Source organism: Leptinotarsa decemlineata, unplaced genomic scaffold (genome assembly GCF_025532065.1).
Source record: "Leptinotarsa decemlineata unplaced genomic scaffold, Ldec_3_MD MMD2_tig00000133_RagTag_RagTag, whole genome shotgun sequence".
Taxonomy (NCBI): Eukaryota; Metazoa; Arthropoda; class Insecta; order Coleoptera; family Chrysomelidae; genus Leptinotarsa; species Leptinotarsa decemlineata.
The window spans coordinates 5,763,048-5,781,697 of NW_027412542.1; the positions used below are offsets into that span (position 1 = coordinate 5,763,048).

An 18,650-nucleotide genomic window follows, 5' to 3' on the forward strand; every position below is an offset into this window, starting at 1 on the left:
TATGTATATATATGTAAACGGTCATTTGTCAGCCCGTAGAATATACGATGTGAACTCTGGTCAGCCCTCGGAAACGTCGGTCGTCCCGGTTTCGGGCTCACCAACGTTTCCCACTGTATATAGTGTTTTTTGGACATGTTATCATGTGAAATGACGTTTAGCAAATTTTCGGTTGGGCCGACCATTACACCATATACACATAGCTGATACACCACCTACTTTCACAAAACTTCGCCAGGAGGCGTGGCTGTGTAATTGTATACACCTGATGTGAATAGTGTCTTTGTGAGCCCAGGTTTATACGAACACTTTCAGTGGATAGCATGTTGGTCAGCCCACAATCGGGCAACGCTGCACTTGTATTTCATGATTCTAACTAGATTGTCGTGGTGCAGAAATTCGATAATAGAAATGGAAAATTTTTTGAGAGATGTAGAATTTTATGAAAAAGTTCCTGTTTTGTATGTTTTTTGTACAAGCGTTCGTGTGCGTGCATCACCCTATATCTATACAAGTAATTTAGATCAGGAATTGTTTCGCATATAAAAGTTTTATCAGAGCTTCGTAACATATTCACTTGTAGAAAAATGCTTGATCTTAACTCATACTTTCCCACATTCGACTACTTACCCGAAATCAGCTTTTTCGGATAACGGTGTCGAGTACGGAAATGTACTGTTTCCGTTCTAGTTAGGATATTAATAATATAATTACTAACAGTGCGTTATTCCATTTAGCTTGTCGAAGCAATTTTAACCTCTGCACTATCTTAGATACAAACATTTGAATATGTTATAAGTTGAAAATATCAATATAGTGTTCGGAATCACACGTTAAAATGTAAGACCTCGTTAATCTATAGCTAGTACAAGTTTATACTTCTGAGGGTTGTCGTTCGTAGGGGTGCGACAGACATATTTTAAACCGTTTCCTGTTTGTATTTTCAAATGTAGATTTTCAAATTCTAATTATTTGGCATGGATGCCTCAACAGAAATCGCGTTGTGTAAATCAATTTTAGACATTAAGCAGGAAACTTCGGATTTGACTTTGAAATTGTAGATTTGAAAACCTGACTGCACAAAAATAATCGAAGTGTGGCTGAGTAGAAATGAGTAGATGAAAAATGACATTTTTTTCACAAACGAAAAATCTAAAATGTGATGAATGATTTGGTAATGAATTTATTGAGAAATGAATAGTGAATATCCAGAATGTCTACAGTTTCAATAAATTCTATATAAAAATCCGCAGCAGCACTACGGATTTCCGATATATAATTTAGTTCAAAAATTAGGTAAAAATCGCACTAAGTATGTTTTCTATGACGAAACGAAATTCTGAGTGACTAGCATGAGGTAAGATATAATTTGTGAAACAGATATTAGTAATAAGTTTCAATTCTCTTTTTCTTAGCAATAGTTTTTTCGAAAACTCCCTTTCAGATTTTGGAGGTATGATGTTGTTCAGGTTGAACATAATGAAGTGGAGATTAAACCAATGTTTTTTTATTATGTTGTGGAATTGGCCGCGTTGGTAGTGCGCCCGACTCACGATCGGAAGATCGTGGGTTCGATTCTAGCCTCGACCAGATATTTTTCTCGAGAGAATTTATCTGGTTGAAGCTGGAATGATTCTGCAACCGTGTTAGGAATCACACGTTAAAAGGTAAGACCTCGTTAGTACTTAGCTCGCACAAGTTCTCAACTTTTGAGAGTTGTCGTTCGTATGGGAGCGACAGCTGATTAACGGAAAAACAGATTTTGAACAGATTTTTTTTTATGTTGACTGTTCATGACGATGAATACGTCATATCATCATCGATTATAACCTGCAGCAGATATTTCAATCAAAATAAAAAACACTTGGAATATTTCAGCACAGAAAAAATTTGATCAGGTTGAATAAACATTTATTTGAGTGGAGTATTATTCTTCAATTTGAGAACTGCTGACAAAAATTGTTCGGTAAACTAATAAACACGTAGTATGAAAAAATAACATAATTTCTAATGAAATGAAACTACAACTTGGGTAAAAAAATATCAAATGAAAATTATTAATATTATTTCTTCTTTCTATAACAACAGTAAACGTATTCTTTGATTGCAGCCCAGTTTCTATTTTTTAATAATGATGAATATGTCTTTTCCTTATATTTTAGATACAAACAAGAACTAATTCAATTCTAACACTTCTTTTTTTTTCGGAGCGAAAAACTTTTTGACTATATTTCGTTTTGCTCCTTAGACCAAGTTTGTTTTTGAGAAGGTTTTATTGTTTTCAAAACTGTGCGTGTCTGATGATCTGAAATGAGATCAGTGTGTTGAAAAACTCTATCAAGATATCAAACGGGTTGAAAATGGATCCAAAAATGAATGATAAAAATAAAAAATGGAAGGACGATACTGAAAAGTGATTTGACTCATTTCCAACCTATACTCAGAGATACGGATGATTCCAAAACAGCTCAAAATATAAATAATTGATTGCATATAGGGATTTTTTTCAGAAGGAGCCACGTTCAATATCTCCATAAATAAGACAGTAATGTAAATTTCCCGAAACACCTAATTTTTGTGAAATAATATAAGGTATCGCTAAGATGCGTGCACACTCCTATTCAAAATATCAAACAAAATAACCCCATATATGCCATCTATTGGATAAGTGATTTTATCAGGAATTCAACGATGATTTTTCAGGGTTGATTTCTAATTTACTGTGAAGAAGGACCTTGAAGTATAAGTGAACGACTTTTTAGATTAATTGATACAATCTCTCACAAAAACGTATACAACAATTATTTCTATTGTCAAGTTCCTAACAGAAAACAACTTTTGTCGCGTTGAATTATATCTGTCGGATTTTTGGCAAAGTGTCTCACACAAAACACTTCAAAATACTTTCTAAAACTCACAGCCAAAAATGTTCCACTAAACAGTTTTATAAAAACGCGACACGTGTTTCGCCATACAATGGCTTCTTCGGGCGTATCTTTATCTACTATATTTTACAAATTTAATGCTTGGTATACCTAATTTTGAAATTTGAAGTACCTACATTTCAAGTACTTGAGTTTGTAATGGATTAAATGACCTGAGCTTATGTCCCAGTCCCCACATTTGAAAAATATTCAGTAACGGTTATTCAATTCTAATTGATCATTTAGTTAGTTACCCGAATTCTTGAATCTATTGATTGCTTGACATTTTAGAAGATTGAATTTCAAACTCTTCTCTTCTAAATATAACATGTCATATTCATGACTGAACTCATGTACTTCTGCTAAAAGGTGGTTTGCAAATGTGAAATTGGTCTTTCTATTCACAAAATTACATCTAAGATTTTAATTCTTCGGAAAATAATCTCCCTGTTTGGCCATTATACAGTTTTGGGCAAGAGCCACAACTCAGCTGATATACTCCTGATCTATCCGATACCGAAGTTTTGTCTTTATTGTTTTTAATAAATGCACTTATACTATTATTCGGATTATTACTATTTCTATGAGCTAAGTTTACGCAGTCTTTCTTCAAAAAAATATTATTGGTTGGTTCAGCCAAAAATGACAATGTCTCATAACTGACGTTATCGCATCTTGCATTTGGGTAGATATGGTCCATGGCTTGCTTTTGTAGTTTTTGTTTGATTTGTTTGATCAAACTCAGCTCTCTCTGGAAATTATTCAATAGTCTATGAAGAATATTATTGAATGCAGCAACTTTATGCTGGTAAGAGTGCTTAGAGGAATTATGTATGATAATGTCCGTGTAAGATGGTTTGTGGAAAATTGCAAATTCATGTTCATTGTTATTTTTTGTAATGGTTGAGTCAAGGTAATTTAATGAATTATTGACCTTCCTCTCAGTGGTAAATTTTATTGACGGGTGGATGGAATTGACATATTCAACGAACTTGCCTACTTGCTTTTCTGTAATGATTTCATTATTCACTAGTGATAAATGGATATCGTAATGCTTGAAGAAATACATGCATAATGAATATTTAATACAACAGTCCTGAACAAACTGTAAAGTCTATTTGATAAAAAAAAATTGATGAGCTTCCGTGAAGTATCATATTTATTCTAATACTTGCTACTTTCTACACACATTCACATCAAATCGATATACCAAATTTGGAACATCCATTCGAACTAAAAATGAAAACACAGGAAAATAATATTTCATTTGAGTTAGGAATTGGAAAACAGTGAATTACTTAAAATTAAGTAGATTCTATGATATTTATTTGTAATCGTCATATACCTATATATTCTCTAATTATTCTCTAAGTATACCAAAATATTGGCAAGCCAATTAACAAAATAGCATTAGGACCATTGCAAAGATCGTAACGGTTCTCAAAGAGTTTCGCTCCAAAATAGTTAACGCGTGTCAAACAATTGCAGATTTCGTAGGAATACTGAAACTTTAATGAAATGAATAAAAACACTTTTGTCTAATTACTTATATTTGATTTTATTTATATGACCGTTTTCGGGTTTGACCCCATTACCAAGTATTACCTTACCTATAAATTTCGTCTCCGCTGATATATACCATTATTTTTTGAAGAGAAATTTTGATGATCATAATATCCTCCATTTCATAAATTTATTATCGGGTGAAAAGTGCAATTTTCTATACTCCACTGAACTTGACTTCGATAGTAAATTTTACCGTTTTCATGATGTTTTTCTTCAAGCTTTTGATATATCCTTTCCTAAACAGTTTCAAAAAATTAAACAAAATCAAAATTCAAGTAGACACAAACCATGGATTACTAAGGATATCGTTGAAAAAGGTATATTACTCAGAGATATTTATAATTTGAACAAGAGCCAAACCAATGTACATTTATTGGGTCAATATAAGCAACTCTTAAAAAATCATAGACAAAAAATTGTGCTCTCAAAAAGTCAATACTTTAATAATCAATTCTTCAAGGCTCAACATAAATCTGAAGCTGCCTGGTCTATCATCAGGAAAAATACTATTATAAACGATTCATCTAAGACATTGGCGATGGTGTACTTGTTGACGATGGTCCCGGTATATTTCAAGCATTTAGTAGTTATTTTGTCGATTCAGTGGAGTCATTAGTAAAAAATACTGCACCTGGTGGCATTGAAAATCGTTGTGTAAAAACTGAGTCTTTTCCTCTATCCAATAGATGAAACTGAACTCGTGGAAATAATTAAATTCGCATGTTCGAAAAATTCCAGTGGGGTTGATGAATTGCCAGGCAATGTTTTAATGAAGGCTGCTTTGAAAATAATGGAACCTCTGATTTATCTAATCAATTTATCTTTCTCTGAAGGTATTTTTCCTTCCCGACTTAAGCAAGCAATGGTCGTCCCAGTCTATAAAAAAAGCGATAAGCATGTAATGTCGAACTACAGAGGTATTGCTTTACTATCTCCATTTTCGAAAATATTTGAAGAATCATATCAAAACTTGTGTCCTTTTTAAATAAATACAATATCGTATCTGACAACCAATATGGGTTTCAAGTGGGCTTGTCAACCCAGGATGCCATCCTTTCTCTACATAATCATGTATTATCAAACTTCGACAACGATGAAAAATCACTTAGTGTTCTTTTAGACTTGACACGAGCGTTTGATATCAGTCATCATGGTCTTCTTCTTGATGAACTGTTTGGCATGGGCGTTCATGGTTCAAGTCTGAAATGGATTGAAACCTATTCAACTGGTCGTACACAGGTTGTTAAAGTTAGGCTTCAGACTGGGTCATTTTTCTCTGAATTTCGAAACGTTGTTACAGGTGTGCCTCAAGGTAGTGTTTTGGGGCCTACACTATTTATTTTATTTGTTAATGACCTTTCAAAAATTAATCATCCACAGTGCTCTATACAATTTGCTGATGACACATCTTTTACTGTCAGTGGTTCGGAATGTGAAACATTGTCAGTAAGAGCAAATGATGCTGTATTCAACATGCAAAATTATTGTTCTAAGAATGGCTTGATTCTAAATAATCTTAAAACCAACACCATTTTCTTTACAATTCAGGAAACTGATTGTAGTGTATTGGTTAGGTCTGAGATTAAAAATATTGAACAGGTAAACTATAAAAAATTTTTAGGAGTTTTTATTGATTCCCAACTCAATTGGAATCATCATGTTGATTTCATACTGAAGAAATTAGCGACACATTGTTTCGTTATATGGAATCTGCGTAATTTTGTGTCTATAGAAATTCTTAAAAGTTACTATTATGCATATATTTACTTTGCCCTCAATTACTGTATTATTTGTTTTGGCAACTGCAATAGAATCAGTGTCTTATTAATTTTCCAGAAAAAAAATATTAGAACAATTTGTTTTAAAAAAAAACTCGATTCCTGTAAACCACTATTTGCAAAGTTGAATATATTAACTGTTACTTGCATGTATATTTTTGATTGCGTAATCTACGTTAAATCAAATTGCTTCAAGTTTTAGAACAGAGATGATACATGTCTTCTTTCGGGCTTCACCCTGAGAAAAAACTATAACATTTCCATTCCTAGTCATAAGTTAGCCAAGTTGACTAATGGACCTCATATCATGTCAAAAAAACTGTACAACAAGCTCCCAATATCCATTAAAAAATAACTAGTGTAAAGCTCTCTAAACAAAAAGTTCGGAAAGTATTATGTGAAAAGGAATTTTATTCGCTTGATGAATTTTTTCAGTCTGATTTGGAATTTTAAATTTTAATTTTTGTACCCTTTTTATGGTCTGAATGTTATGTAATATATCATATAATTATGTTGTTTTATGATTGTGACCTCATTGTAATTGTACTGAGTTATGACTTTTTCCATGCCGTCCCTAGGTCTACGGAAATAAAGATTTTTGATTTGATTTGAAGTATTGAAAAAATACTTAATAATGCGGGGTCAAACCCGAAACTGGTCGTATACATAAAATCAACTAGTGGTACTTAGACAAAAGTGTTTTTATTCATTTCATTAAAGTGATCATGAATTACCACAAAATAAACAAGTAATCAATCATACATAATACAGAAACTATATGAAACCTAAATAGTCAATAGTAACGGCATCTTTTTCTTTTCCTAATATATTTTTTCCCGTAAACTAACACATAGTTTACCTCTAAAAAACTGGATTTGCCAGGATTTTAAAAACACTTGATACCCTCACGATGAAATCCAATGATACACTGAAATGGATCGCGTTCCTGGTCAGCCCCTTGATGTGGCAGCATTGTAGGGCTGACCAAGATGCTCTTCATATAGCGATTTGTATAACTATGGGCTGACCAACAGCATGGGGCTGACAAAGGTTTAAAGGATATGTAAAATTTTTATTTTCAGAAAAAATCTACCCCTCTGATGGGCCTATTAATAAAATCATACCACTGAAGAGTATTCCGAAAAGTATATACCTAAATATATTTGGGAAGTGCTGGGTGGACCAACGCCCCGTTCATATACCGGGCTGACCAATATGCAATGAACAAATATATATATATATATATATATATATATATATATATATATATATATATGAGTAAGGAGTTAGGTTAGGTCACAAGTGAGTGGGTCTATTCGACCCTCCACCGCAACCCGCAAGGGTTTATTGTGGTTCACATCTATTCAAGTACGAGTAAGTAGTATTCAGAAGTATTTTCAATCATCACTGTGTTATTTGAATCCCTACTTTTCCACTCATCTGTATAAACGAAATAAATATAGTTTTTGTGATTCTTATATAATCAGAAATGATTATTGAAAAACGAAGTTAGTCAGCTCCCTAACTATATTATTAAAGGGAATCTGCTGGAAGGTAGGGGGCGCTATATCGTTTACTTGAACTATAATATCAAAATATTGAGGACCTTCAACACAGCATTGTTAGAGAGTTCGGAAGATTGAGGAGCAGGGAAATCAATATTCGAAGAAAGGCACAGTTGTGTTATCATGAACAAGGCCAGCATTTTGAGTATTTGCTGTGATTTACTTCTGTCTTAACATTTTAGTTAGGTAATTATTGTTATTTGTTCGAAGTTATATTTTCATTGGAAATGACACAATGTCTAATTTACCCCATACATACCTCATTTATCAAATTTTTATTGATGATTCTGTCTCGGTATTTTTTCATTGGCTTTTGAAACGAACCAAACTCGGTGAGATTTTGATCCAATAATTTGAACATAGTTCGATGTGGTTGTCGTCTTTCGCGATACAAGTTTAAATACATTTTCGATGTCCTAATACTGTTTCTATCGTATTTGTAATAAATTTGTATCATATCTCTTTTTTCTTCATTCGTGAAAACCATTTTTCGGCACAAATTCAATGACTTATATAATAACAAAATGTCATTGAGTGTAAAAAATTGAAAGTCAAATTTAGAAACATCAAAGTCAAAGCCTATTATGATAAGAATTAATTATGATAGGTATATGATAACTCATGATACATTGAAAAGGTAAAATCTGGTTCTATTCAAAACAGAAAGAATCCATATAGCGCCCATTAGAAAAAATCAAGTTGATGATGGTGGCCTGAAGACGAAACGTCGGATAGCAAATCTGAAAACATCATTGTGTAGCAGGGAAAAAGTGGCAATTTGGAAGTGCAATTTATTTTTGAATCCTTCGAAAAATAAAGTCAGAAAAAAATAAAAACCATTCACCGAAATTTCTGTTTTTTTCGGATATCTCCGGATTTACTCAGAATTTCAGAACATTCTCACGGTTAGTCAGGTAAATGTACAACCTTGCTCCAATTTAACCATCTTCGTATCTCTTGGTTTCCGAGATCCCAGTGGTGAAACACCCTGTATAGGTAAATATACCAACTAAGACCTACCTACCAATTCGTTATTATAAATGGCTTTTCTATGTATTCGCCAAGTACGCCCTATCTGGTTATACCTTCATGCATTGGGGGACGATTATAAGGGCTCTGTAGCGTGAGACTATGAGGTAGGAACACTGCAACGAGCTTAACGAGTTACCGAGGGTAGTCGATGGTAGGCAACCGGGCCCCAGATAAGTGCGTTGTTCTTTCGACTTTCTAAATAAATAACCGTTCTTCATAGCCTCTCACGAAGCGAAGTTCATTTACGCAGCAAATTTACCTAATTTTACCGTTACGCAGTAGCAAATAACGTCGTATTCAGTCGAACATAACGTTTTGAATGTAAGGTGGTGTGTCAAGTGAGTTCGTCATAACATGAGGTTAGGGTAGGGAGTTTGTTTATTAGGTGTATATTCGCTTGCCCCTGCGTTATTGACAGTGTTGCCGAATGGACTGATGTTAACCCGACCGGGTAAGAGGTATAAATATAATGTTTTTAAGTAATGCATTGTGTCATATGTCAGAAGGGGGAAACAAGGACTTGTTCATTAAGTTTATGGGTGTAACGAAGTAGTGTAGGGGCGGAAGGAATTTTGATGATATCTAGATGAAATAATTTCGGAATGTATCGATTTCTCAATCAAAACTATGAAATGCCATCTTACTTTTCATTGTTTCAAATAGCCATTTCTCTATTTGAAACTATAAGAATATTCACTATGATTTCTGCGACTGAAACTGTTTTTTGATGATAATAGTTACATAAATCAAAACGGTTGTTGATATTTTCAATTCGGTGCTGGCGTCGTCAGGCGAATTCAGAAACTTTTTTGATCTGGCAACATGTTTGTCTAATTAAAGTACAACAATATTCCGTCCGACTGCAGCGCCAAATTAAAGTTATCAAAAATCATAATAAATAGTAAAACACCGTTTTACTTCTATCAATTTCCTTTGAAATTAGTTGCATTATTTTGATTATTTAATTTCGGGGATTCATTAATTAAATTGTTTATTGGTAATTTTGACGTTGGACGGATTTTTGTAGAATTATATCATCATAGTAATACCTAATCCGTTCGACCCCTGCGCCGAATTAAAATTATCAAAAACCGTTTTGAATGTATGTTTGAAATACAACTAACTTCACAATTCATAAAAAAACCCTTTCAGAAATTATTTTATTAAAAAGACTGACTGAATAAAATTATAGTTTTATAAGAATGTTTCATACGACCCAAGTTTTTAGTTCAATACATTGGGAAATATTCAACATTTTCAATTATTAATATCACTGGAGTTTTTCCCAACACCAAACCGATATTTCAACACCTCAACAGGTGTTTCGATCACCAATAGTTCATCTTCAAGAGGAAGATCAAACTAAATATACTCACAATGTTATCCTCATGTATACCATATATACCTGTTCTAGATACCTGAATCTTAAGTGTTTTAAATTAATTTCACAATATTGCCTTATCTACTGGTCTTAAATTGATTTTACAATGTGTCCTTATGTAATAGCCAGGTATCTCTAATAATTAAAATAGTATTTTAATAAGCTATATAGTACACTATTATGTATTGGTCTACCATCGTTATTCATATTATTATTATGTTTACTTATTTCTACACCCTCATAGGCATCTATATGCCAGCTGTTGTTAACTTGTTTAACTAATCTTGATGAAGTAAAGTCTATGGAATGGTTTTGTTGCAAAATATGATGGGCGACTGCTGATGTTTCAGTTCTTCCATATTTTAAGTGTGCTATGTGTTCCTTAAATCTTACTTTAATAGATCTTTTTGTCTGTCCATAATATTTTGCATGGCAGTCCTTACAATCAATTTCGTGAATTCCAGACTTTTTCGAATTCTCGACTTTGTCTTTTGGACTTCCCAAAAGGCTCTGTAGTGTATGACTTGTTTTAAAAACCACCTTCATACCTAGTTCCTTGAAAATCTCTCCAAAGTTTTCCGTGTATAGGTGGTATGGAACTGAGATATATTTATCTTGGTTTCCGTCGTTTTTAGAAGTCGAGATTTCGTTCACACTTTTTCTTCCTTATTATATCATCTACCCCTCGAGAGACCGTTAGTGGCTGCTATATCCTGTATTGTACGTTTTTTTTGTGAACCTCTTATGTGTAAGAGGAAAAGTCAAAAGATGATACACACGTGTCGAGGTGTTGGGATAGAAGTACAGTTATACTCATTACTACACCAAAGGTTCCAAACGGTGCATCACAACTATTGAAATGTTTGTTGAATTCAATGGTAAAATATACATTTATTACAAATGTTTGTTCATTACCGAGTTGAACTGCATGTATTTCGATTAGTTTTCAGCATATTAAATAGTAAATTGGCGTTTCAGTTTGCAAAACTTTGAACCGATATTTTTCTTTGTAATAGAAAAAAGCTTCAAGCTATTTCATAAGTCTCTTTTATTCATATTACAACTACAACAAATGAGTTTAGGGACTAAATTGAGGAATTTGAAACATTAAAAAGTAAAAGGGCATTCCGTACAAAGCACTGTCCAGTGTAAACAATTGGATATATTCAATCACAGACTAAGTGAATTATACAATTTTTCCTCATCTGTCATATTTTCATATTTTCCTCCAGGGTTTCATTCTCTCTTAAGTAATTCATGAAAGTTATGAACATCCCAATCCTACAAAATCTATCTATAAATGTGTTTTTCACATACCTCCAAATTCACAAAATTGTAGTTAGACCCCTTCGACATGAAAACACCGATATGGAACTTCTTTTTGTTTAAAAAATAGAAGCTTCCAGGTCATGTTATCTGCGAATTCATGTGACGCATATAGTAGAAATTTAGACAAGAAAGACTGCAGAATTCACTGGCAACACTGAGGTAAGGAAGTAAGAAGCCGCCATAGGATAAATAGCGATAAATGGCGTATCTATAAACGGAGTATAGATACACCTGAGGAAGCTATTGTTTAGCGAAACTGTTTAGTGAAAATCTCACAATAAAGTGTTTCTTGAATTAGTTGTCGGGACTGGTAATAGGTGAATTATTAATCAGACATGCACAGCGTTTACAAATAATAAAATTCATTAACAACACCAACAAAACGACATAATAGTGTTAACGATGAGTACCTACTCGAAACATCCCAAGTGCGGTGTCGTTCTAAATATTCATCTGTTTTTCGGCAATAAACTTTAGTTTCGAGAAAACAGAGCGTTTCTATGGAACGCCGTTTTACTTTTTATTGTCACAAATATTCATTCCTCAATTTATTAAACTAACATTTTATTTGTTTGAATTTGATTGATTCATGCATTTGTTCGACACATTAAAAACGATTGTTCGCAAAATTTGTTCTATTTTAAATGACACTTGATTTAAAATGTTACATGAATTAATATGTTTGATAAAAAGTTGCGAACAGTTATAATATAGATTAATTGTTTGAAATTTTGGAAGTAAATGTTTGTCATACATACTTTTTTTGTAACTATCGAATAATTTACTACAATTTCTGCGAAACATGAATAAAATTGTTTGTTGAATTTCAGTGATACATGAATTGAACTGATTGTTGATAATTTTTTTTCGGCGGAACTAATTTTTTTTTGTGGAACTACTCAACTGCATATATGTATGGCGTTGGTCATAGTACGGTAATACTCCGTTCGACCACAGCGACGAATAAAAATTACAATCAATTTAATTCATGTATCACCTAAATGCAACAGTCAAAACAATTCATTTTTACAAAATACCAATTATTAATATTCCTTTGAAATGAGCTGAATTATTTTGTTGAATTTCAGTGATAGGTACATGAATTGAATTGATTGTTGATAATTTTTATTCGGCGCCACGGTTGAACGGCGTTTTGTCGTACTACAATTGAACTAGCATGTTGCCATATGTAACACTTGAAGTTCTTGATAAATCCGCTCGATACCAGCGCCGAATTGAAATTATCAACAATCGTTTTGAATGTATCTTTCAAATACAACAAACTTTTTAAATCATCAGAAAATTTAATTCATTGTCAGAAATTAGCTCTTTAAAAAGATTGATGAAATAAAATGATACTTGCTTGAAAATGTTTCGCACAAAAGTTGTAACCAAATTTTAAATTGAATGCATTAAAGTGAATGTTGGGAATATTCAACATTTTCAATAAAACTGAAATATAACAATCTTTATTAGTCATAGAAAAATATTTAGTATGGAAAGTTAATTTGCTATATTTTCAGACAAATGAAAATCTATTTTCATTACTAACAATGTTTCATGGAAAAACTTTGACAGTCATTCAAATATATTCATTGAAATTCTATTCCCAAACTCACTTTTAGAAAGTGAATTTAAAGTTTCATTATAATTCAACAGTCCTATAAAAAACCAACATTTCATCCAAATATCAAAATTATATGCGAAATTGAAACGTTTGTTGAATTAACTCGTATAATACATTCCATTGACTGTTGAATAAAATGTTTGTTCATTGCTGAGTTGAACTATATGTATATAGATTATTTTTCAGCATAATACATAGTAATTTGGCGTTCCATTTTCCAAAACACAGAAACAATATTTCTCTTCGGAATCAATAAAAGCTTCAAGTTATTTCATTAGTCTTTTTTATTCAAATAGCAATTTTATTCGTGTAACATTTTAAATCAAGTGTCATTTATAATAGAACAAATTTTGGGAACAATCGTTTTTAATGTGTCCAACAAATGCAAGAATCAATTAAATTCAAACAAATAAGTTGTTAGGTGAATAAATTGAGGAATGAATATTTCTGATAATGAATAGTAAAACGGCGTTCCATACATATCAATGATACGCGATGAGAAAATACGAAAATGATAAGTAAAAATTAAAATAAAACAATTAACATAACTCAGGCAGATGGATAATTTGGACGACAGCTCGATAATAGACTTATGAAAAATTAATTTCATAACAAACATTTATAATACAATACAAAATAAAAATAAATAAAGAAATAAAATGTTTCTAAACTGAGTAGTTGTGGGAAAAACCCTAGAAAGTTATGAATTCTCACATATCACATATCAAATTTCAATGAAAAGTGTGATTTTGGACTTTATTATATTCCGACATCAAACTGGGAATTCACTGAATTTCAAATTTGAAAAAAATTGTGGCACATTTACGTCTTTGTAGAAATCAATTAGATTCCTGAACTAATGGACCGTTTTATCTGTAGCAGAAGTGGAAAGAAGGAAAGAAACTTGTTTTGAATTTCTTGTGGTCTTTACTTTTATCGATATTATCAATAACAGTTCATCAACAAAAACATCACACCTTTGATTGATTTTTTCTACTTTGATAAAGCTTTCAAATTGGTTTTATTATTTATTCCCTCCATTTGTAACGGTTTTCATGTTTCCAGATGTATCCAACTTCAATTCATCTTTTCGAAGATTCTTCTGTAGACAATGCAACAAGAGTTACAAACATAAGAAACATCTATCAAGTCATATGAAATATGAATGCAAAAAAGCCCCAATGTTCGCATGTGTTCACTGTTCAAGGAGGTGTCATCATAGATATACACTGAACGCTCATTTACGTCAAGTACATGGAATAGAGTAGTTCCAATCTACATTTCAGCAATAAGATTGCAGCAATAAGAATTGATACGGGTTATTCAGAAGAAAAGAATGGGAAAAAATAATAATTGAATTATCACGATGAAACTTTTGATGAAACCGTTAGTAGAAGATTAAAATTAGAAACGACTTTCACACATTCGTTTAAAAAGTATGTTGTTTTTTTTTAAGTACAAAACACAAGGACTACAGGAAAATCCTTAAGGTACTCTAAGAGCGGTGCTTGTGCTATTTCCAGGTTAAACTTTCGATGGGAGTGAATATGGGTGGCAAAATAGCCAAAGTAAACTGTCCTGTACGATAGAAGAGGACACAACATTGCAGCTTCGCGCGTTGTGTCTCTCGGATGAAAGAGAAAGATAGACTGGTGAATATCAGGCATTATTCCATAAATGAGAAATATGTGAATATTTTCAAAATATTAACTTTTCTTTTTCTTCAATTTGCATTAATGTTTTTGCTGTAGCTAAATCATACGTCAACAAAGCGATCAGAATTGTCAAATGCTACGTGAGAGCTGCGTACATTCGATACAGTGATGCCTGTTGGATTTGAAAGGTTATTTTGAATCGAGAGTTTCCAGTTTTTCTGTAAAATTATATCCAGTTGTATGTATATTTATTGAGCATCGTTATGATTCACCGAGTGTTGATAGAGACTTCACTGCCAGTCTAAGAGTTGAATTTTTCGTTGGCTCACATCTTCCCCTATTAACTGCATATATTATGTTCCTACATATGAATAGTATTTCATTCGTGAGTTTGTCATACTTGAAAACGTTAGGCCCTCGAATAAGATTTTGCATAAAATGAATCACATAATTCGAAACTGCACTTGAATGACCTGGCATCAATGTTAGTCAATTGTGACATGTGGCAGTGCAAATTAAAAAAGAATAGCCGCCATTTCCAATATATCATTTTTTTCTGCCAGTTGGTTCGAAAAAAAAATGCTAATTAACAGCATGCACTCACTCTTTCATCCGAGAGACGCGCCGCGCGCAGCTGCAATGCAGTGTCCTCTTCTATCACACGTAACAGTTCGCTCGGATCTCTTTGTCGAACATGAAAATTATGCTTTTCAAAACTTGCCCACCGTCATTCTTGACAATTTTTGTAGGCAACTCAATATAATCGTGTTCGCAATGAAACAGCACATTTTGATATCAGACTCTATATAACATTTATCGTCTGAAAAACTAGAATAGACTTACATTTTCTATGCCTGCCAACCCAATAGTTACGCCAGAAAATTGCCAAGCCAACTTTTGTATTTTTGTAGACTTCATACTTTTGATCAGTACAAAATTCATTGATTAAATTCATTGATTAGATTCATTGAAGTAATTCATCAATACAAGCACTGTTCCCAGAGCCAGAATTGCAGCACTCTCCTTGACGCTTGTTTTACCAACCAGGTTGGCGTCATCAGTGGATGAATTTTTTGTGAAATGCGCGTCGAATAGAGCCTGGAAGTTTCAATCAACCCACTTGTGATTTAGTTTTCAACATACTAAATTTCATCGATTAAACGGATGGGTGGAGGTGTTTTCTTATTCGGATCGTAGACTATGATCGAAATTTTGGGAAGGTGAAAAATTATACTGAATAAATTATTTTCCTCAAATATTTCCTTTATGTTTTGAACTATTCTCTTTTCTTTCATATTTCTTGATGTATTTATTAATAAAATATTGTTCCAATTTATATTTTTCTATGATTTTGACAAGAATTATTGGTAGTCTGAATGATATTGACTCTTCTATACGCTGCTATTGATAGAAACCTGCCTTATAGTATAAAGCTTTTATGATGATATGGATGAAAACATTTACAATGGAATATCCGAGTCCAATGAAGAAAACTATTCAATTAGCAAATTTGTTCACTTCCACCTATTAGAGATGATCTTTTTGCTTGGTACAGGAAATGTAGGGAAAATCCCTACATTTCCTGCACACTGCATTTCAATCCCTTTCAGTTGTAATAAATGATAGGGGTATTGTGTATCACATAGTTTGAAAGATATTTTTATTAGGATTTCAATACTAATAATTATTGATCAAGAGAAATTAATACAACGTTCAAAAATCAGATGTTTATCGAAACTACTTCGATAGTGAGTTTTGTGTATTGCATGTATGTTGAATTATTCCAAAAAATCACGGCTTTCAAACTCGAAAAGCAATGACACTGAAAACCTCAGCCATTTTGTCGTATGTTGAAATAATTAGAAAATGGCTTATTTGAGTAAAGTACGAAAAACTAAAATCGAACTGACTCTGGAATATTGGTAAAAAACAGAAAACTTATATACTATATGGGAAAATTTGATATTTTGGTTGTCACGGAAGAAAACTCACATAGAAGTATCAAAATGGCCTTTCTCTATAAAGTCCAAATGGTCCATCAACTGAACAATGATAACTTCTAAGTAATGAGGAATAGAACGGTCAAGATATAAAACTGTTCATATTGTAGCGCAGGAAGTTCCAATATAGTTCAGGCATTCATAATCACTGGTTAATCAATAGTATTGTAAACTGTGATCTTGAAGAAATATCCATCTTAAGCTAGCAAAACCACTGGATTTCCATATTAATTTTCAGGTCATGATTTTAGGCTAATATTGTTCAAATTTTTCATTATATTACCGAATTTCCTAGTCTCAATTCGAAGGAGATATCGTCATTTATTTGAGCTAGCAGAACAAAACCACAAAAAACATTTTGTTGAAACAGGCTACGCCATAAATTCTAGCTCATTTCAGGCTCCTATTCTCCCTATCGTCGATGGTTTTACGTGTTGTTTTTTTATTCAATAGTTTTGTTCAACAGAGAAATCAAAAGACCTAAAATGAGCCTGAAATTATTGCAAATCCGAAGATTCCGCAGAAGGAAAGAATTTCAATTTGCTTCTGTTAGCATAACGGTAAAGCAACAGTCCTAGTGAATTTAAAAAAAAAACAAATATTGAGTAATCGCAAAAAGGTGGAAATGGCATATTCAGATTTATCCCATATTCAGAGTATATTTCCAGAAAATTTGTTTCACTTTTATTGTGTGTTTCCAAACGAGAAGCAAAAAAATGTTCAATATGCTTATAGGGGAGCTTGAAAAGAGCTTGTGATTATCCAATTCAGAATATTCAAAATGTGAAAGTTTTCGATTTGGTAGTGTCAGCCTAAAGGAAAAGCTAACAAAATATTTCTTGTGGTTGTGTTCTGCTAGCTTAACGTTAAGCTTACAGAACCGACGATATCTCCGTTGAATAATGGGCAAAAAATTTTGGAATAAAGTACAAAATTATTCTAAAATTATGGTTTCAAAATAAATGTAAAGATACAAATTGTTTCTGGTAGCATAATAGGAGTCATTGAATTGCTCATTCTGGATGAAACAATCCCGAGATTATTCGAAACGATACTATCGTGTTTGAAAAAGCCGTCTGACTCGTCCATTTTGTACAAACCTTCAGATACTTTAACCTTTATCTCACTTTACCTCATTATTCCTCTCATGTTTTCCATTTTCATTACAAATATGAAATATCCTGAGCCGTCTCTATTCTTCTGATGCACATCCTGAAGCCGGGATTTCGGCTGCAGGAAGCGCAGCTCTTGTTTGATCAGGTAGGTGTCTTCTGAGTGGACAGTGTCCGAAAAGTAGTCCTGTAATTACTCTGAAACCGTACCTGCTTCTTTGAGGATATATTTTCCTCCAAAATTGTCAATTTTTACGTTGTCTGTTACTGAGTATTTTGACACCCAAGCAGTCTATTTCGGTCTGCCAGTTTTGGGTTTCGATGATCTTGACTACTATTACAGATGTCATTTACCTCCACAAATATGTTTATTTATGAAAAACTATCAGTACAATTATTTTACAATCGAATATTTTGAAAATTTCAACTCGAATTTTTCATTTAACATTTAGGGAAATTTCAACGAAGTACGAACACAAAATAATGTTTAACAATTACCTGTCAAAGCTGACCTGTACTTACAAGATGTTAGATTTTCCTCAATAGATTGAAATAAACAGACTATGTTTGAGAACGATTCTAGTATCAGTTATCATAATTAACCTGTATTTGTTGAAATAGCTGAAGTCATATCGGTTTCACGACACTTTTGATTCTACAAGATATAGGTTTTCAAGTACT

At 32.6% G+C, this 18,650-nt stretch overlaps 1 protein-coding gene and 1 long non-coding RNA gene across 4 annotated transcripts in view; one reads left to right on the forward strand and one right to left on the reverse strand.

Annotated features, from left to right (window-relative positions):
• Positions 1-5,324: 5,324 nt before the first annotated feature.
• Positions 5,325-5,673, reverse strand: LOC141481261 (uncharacterized). Its single transcript, XR_012464836.1, has 2 exons — positions 5,420-5,673; positions 5,325-5,366 (listed from the first exon to the last, which is right to left on the reverse strand). It is a non-coding gene; the product is annotated as an uncharacterized lncRNA (long non-coding RNA).
• A 3,071-nt stretch (positions 5,674-8,744) lies between these two features.
• Positions 8,745-18,650, forward strand: part of LOC141481297 (longitudinals lacking protein, isoforms A/B/D/L-like) — a 38,636-nt gene continuing 28,730 nt past the window's right edge. The window contains exons 1-2 of one of the 3 annotated variants that reach the window (XR_012464873.1): positions 8,745-9,316; positions 14,268-14,409. Coding sequence is in view for 1 of the 3 variants with exons in the window: in XM_074172697.1 (XP_074028798.1) it covers positions 9,301-9,316 (16 nt within the window). In the remaining 2 variants the exon portion in view is untranslated. Of the gene's footprint in view, positions 9,317-14,267; positions 14,410-18,650 lie in introns of those variants that run through there. The other 2 variants (XR_012464874.1, XM_074172697.1) reach the window with 2 other exon arrangements.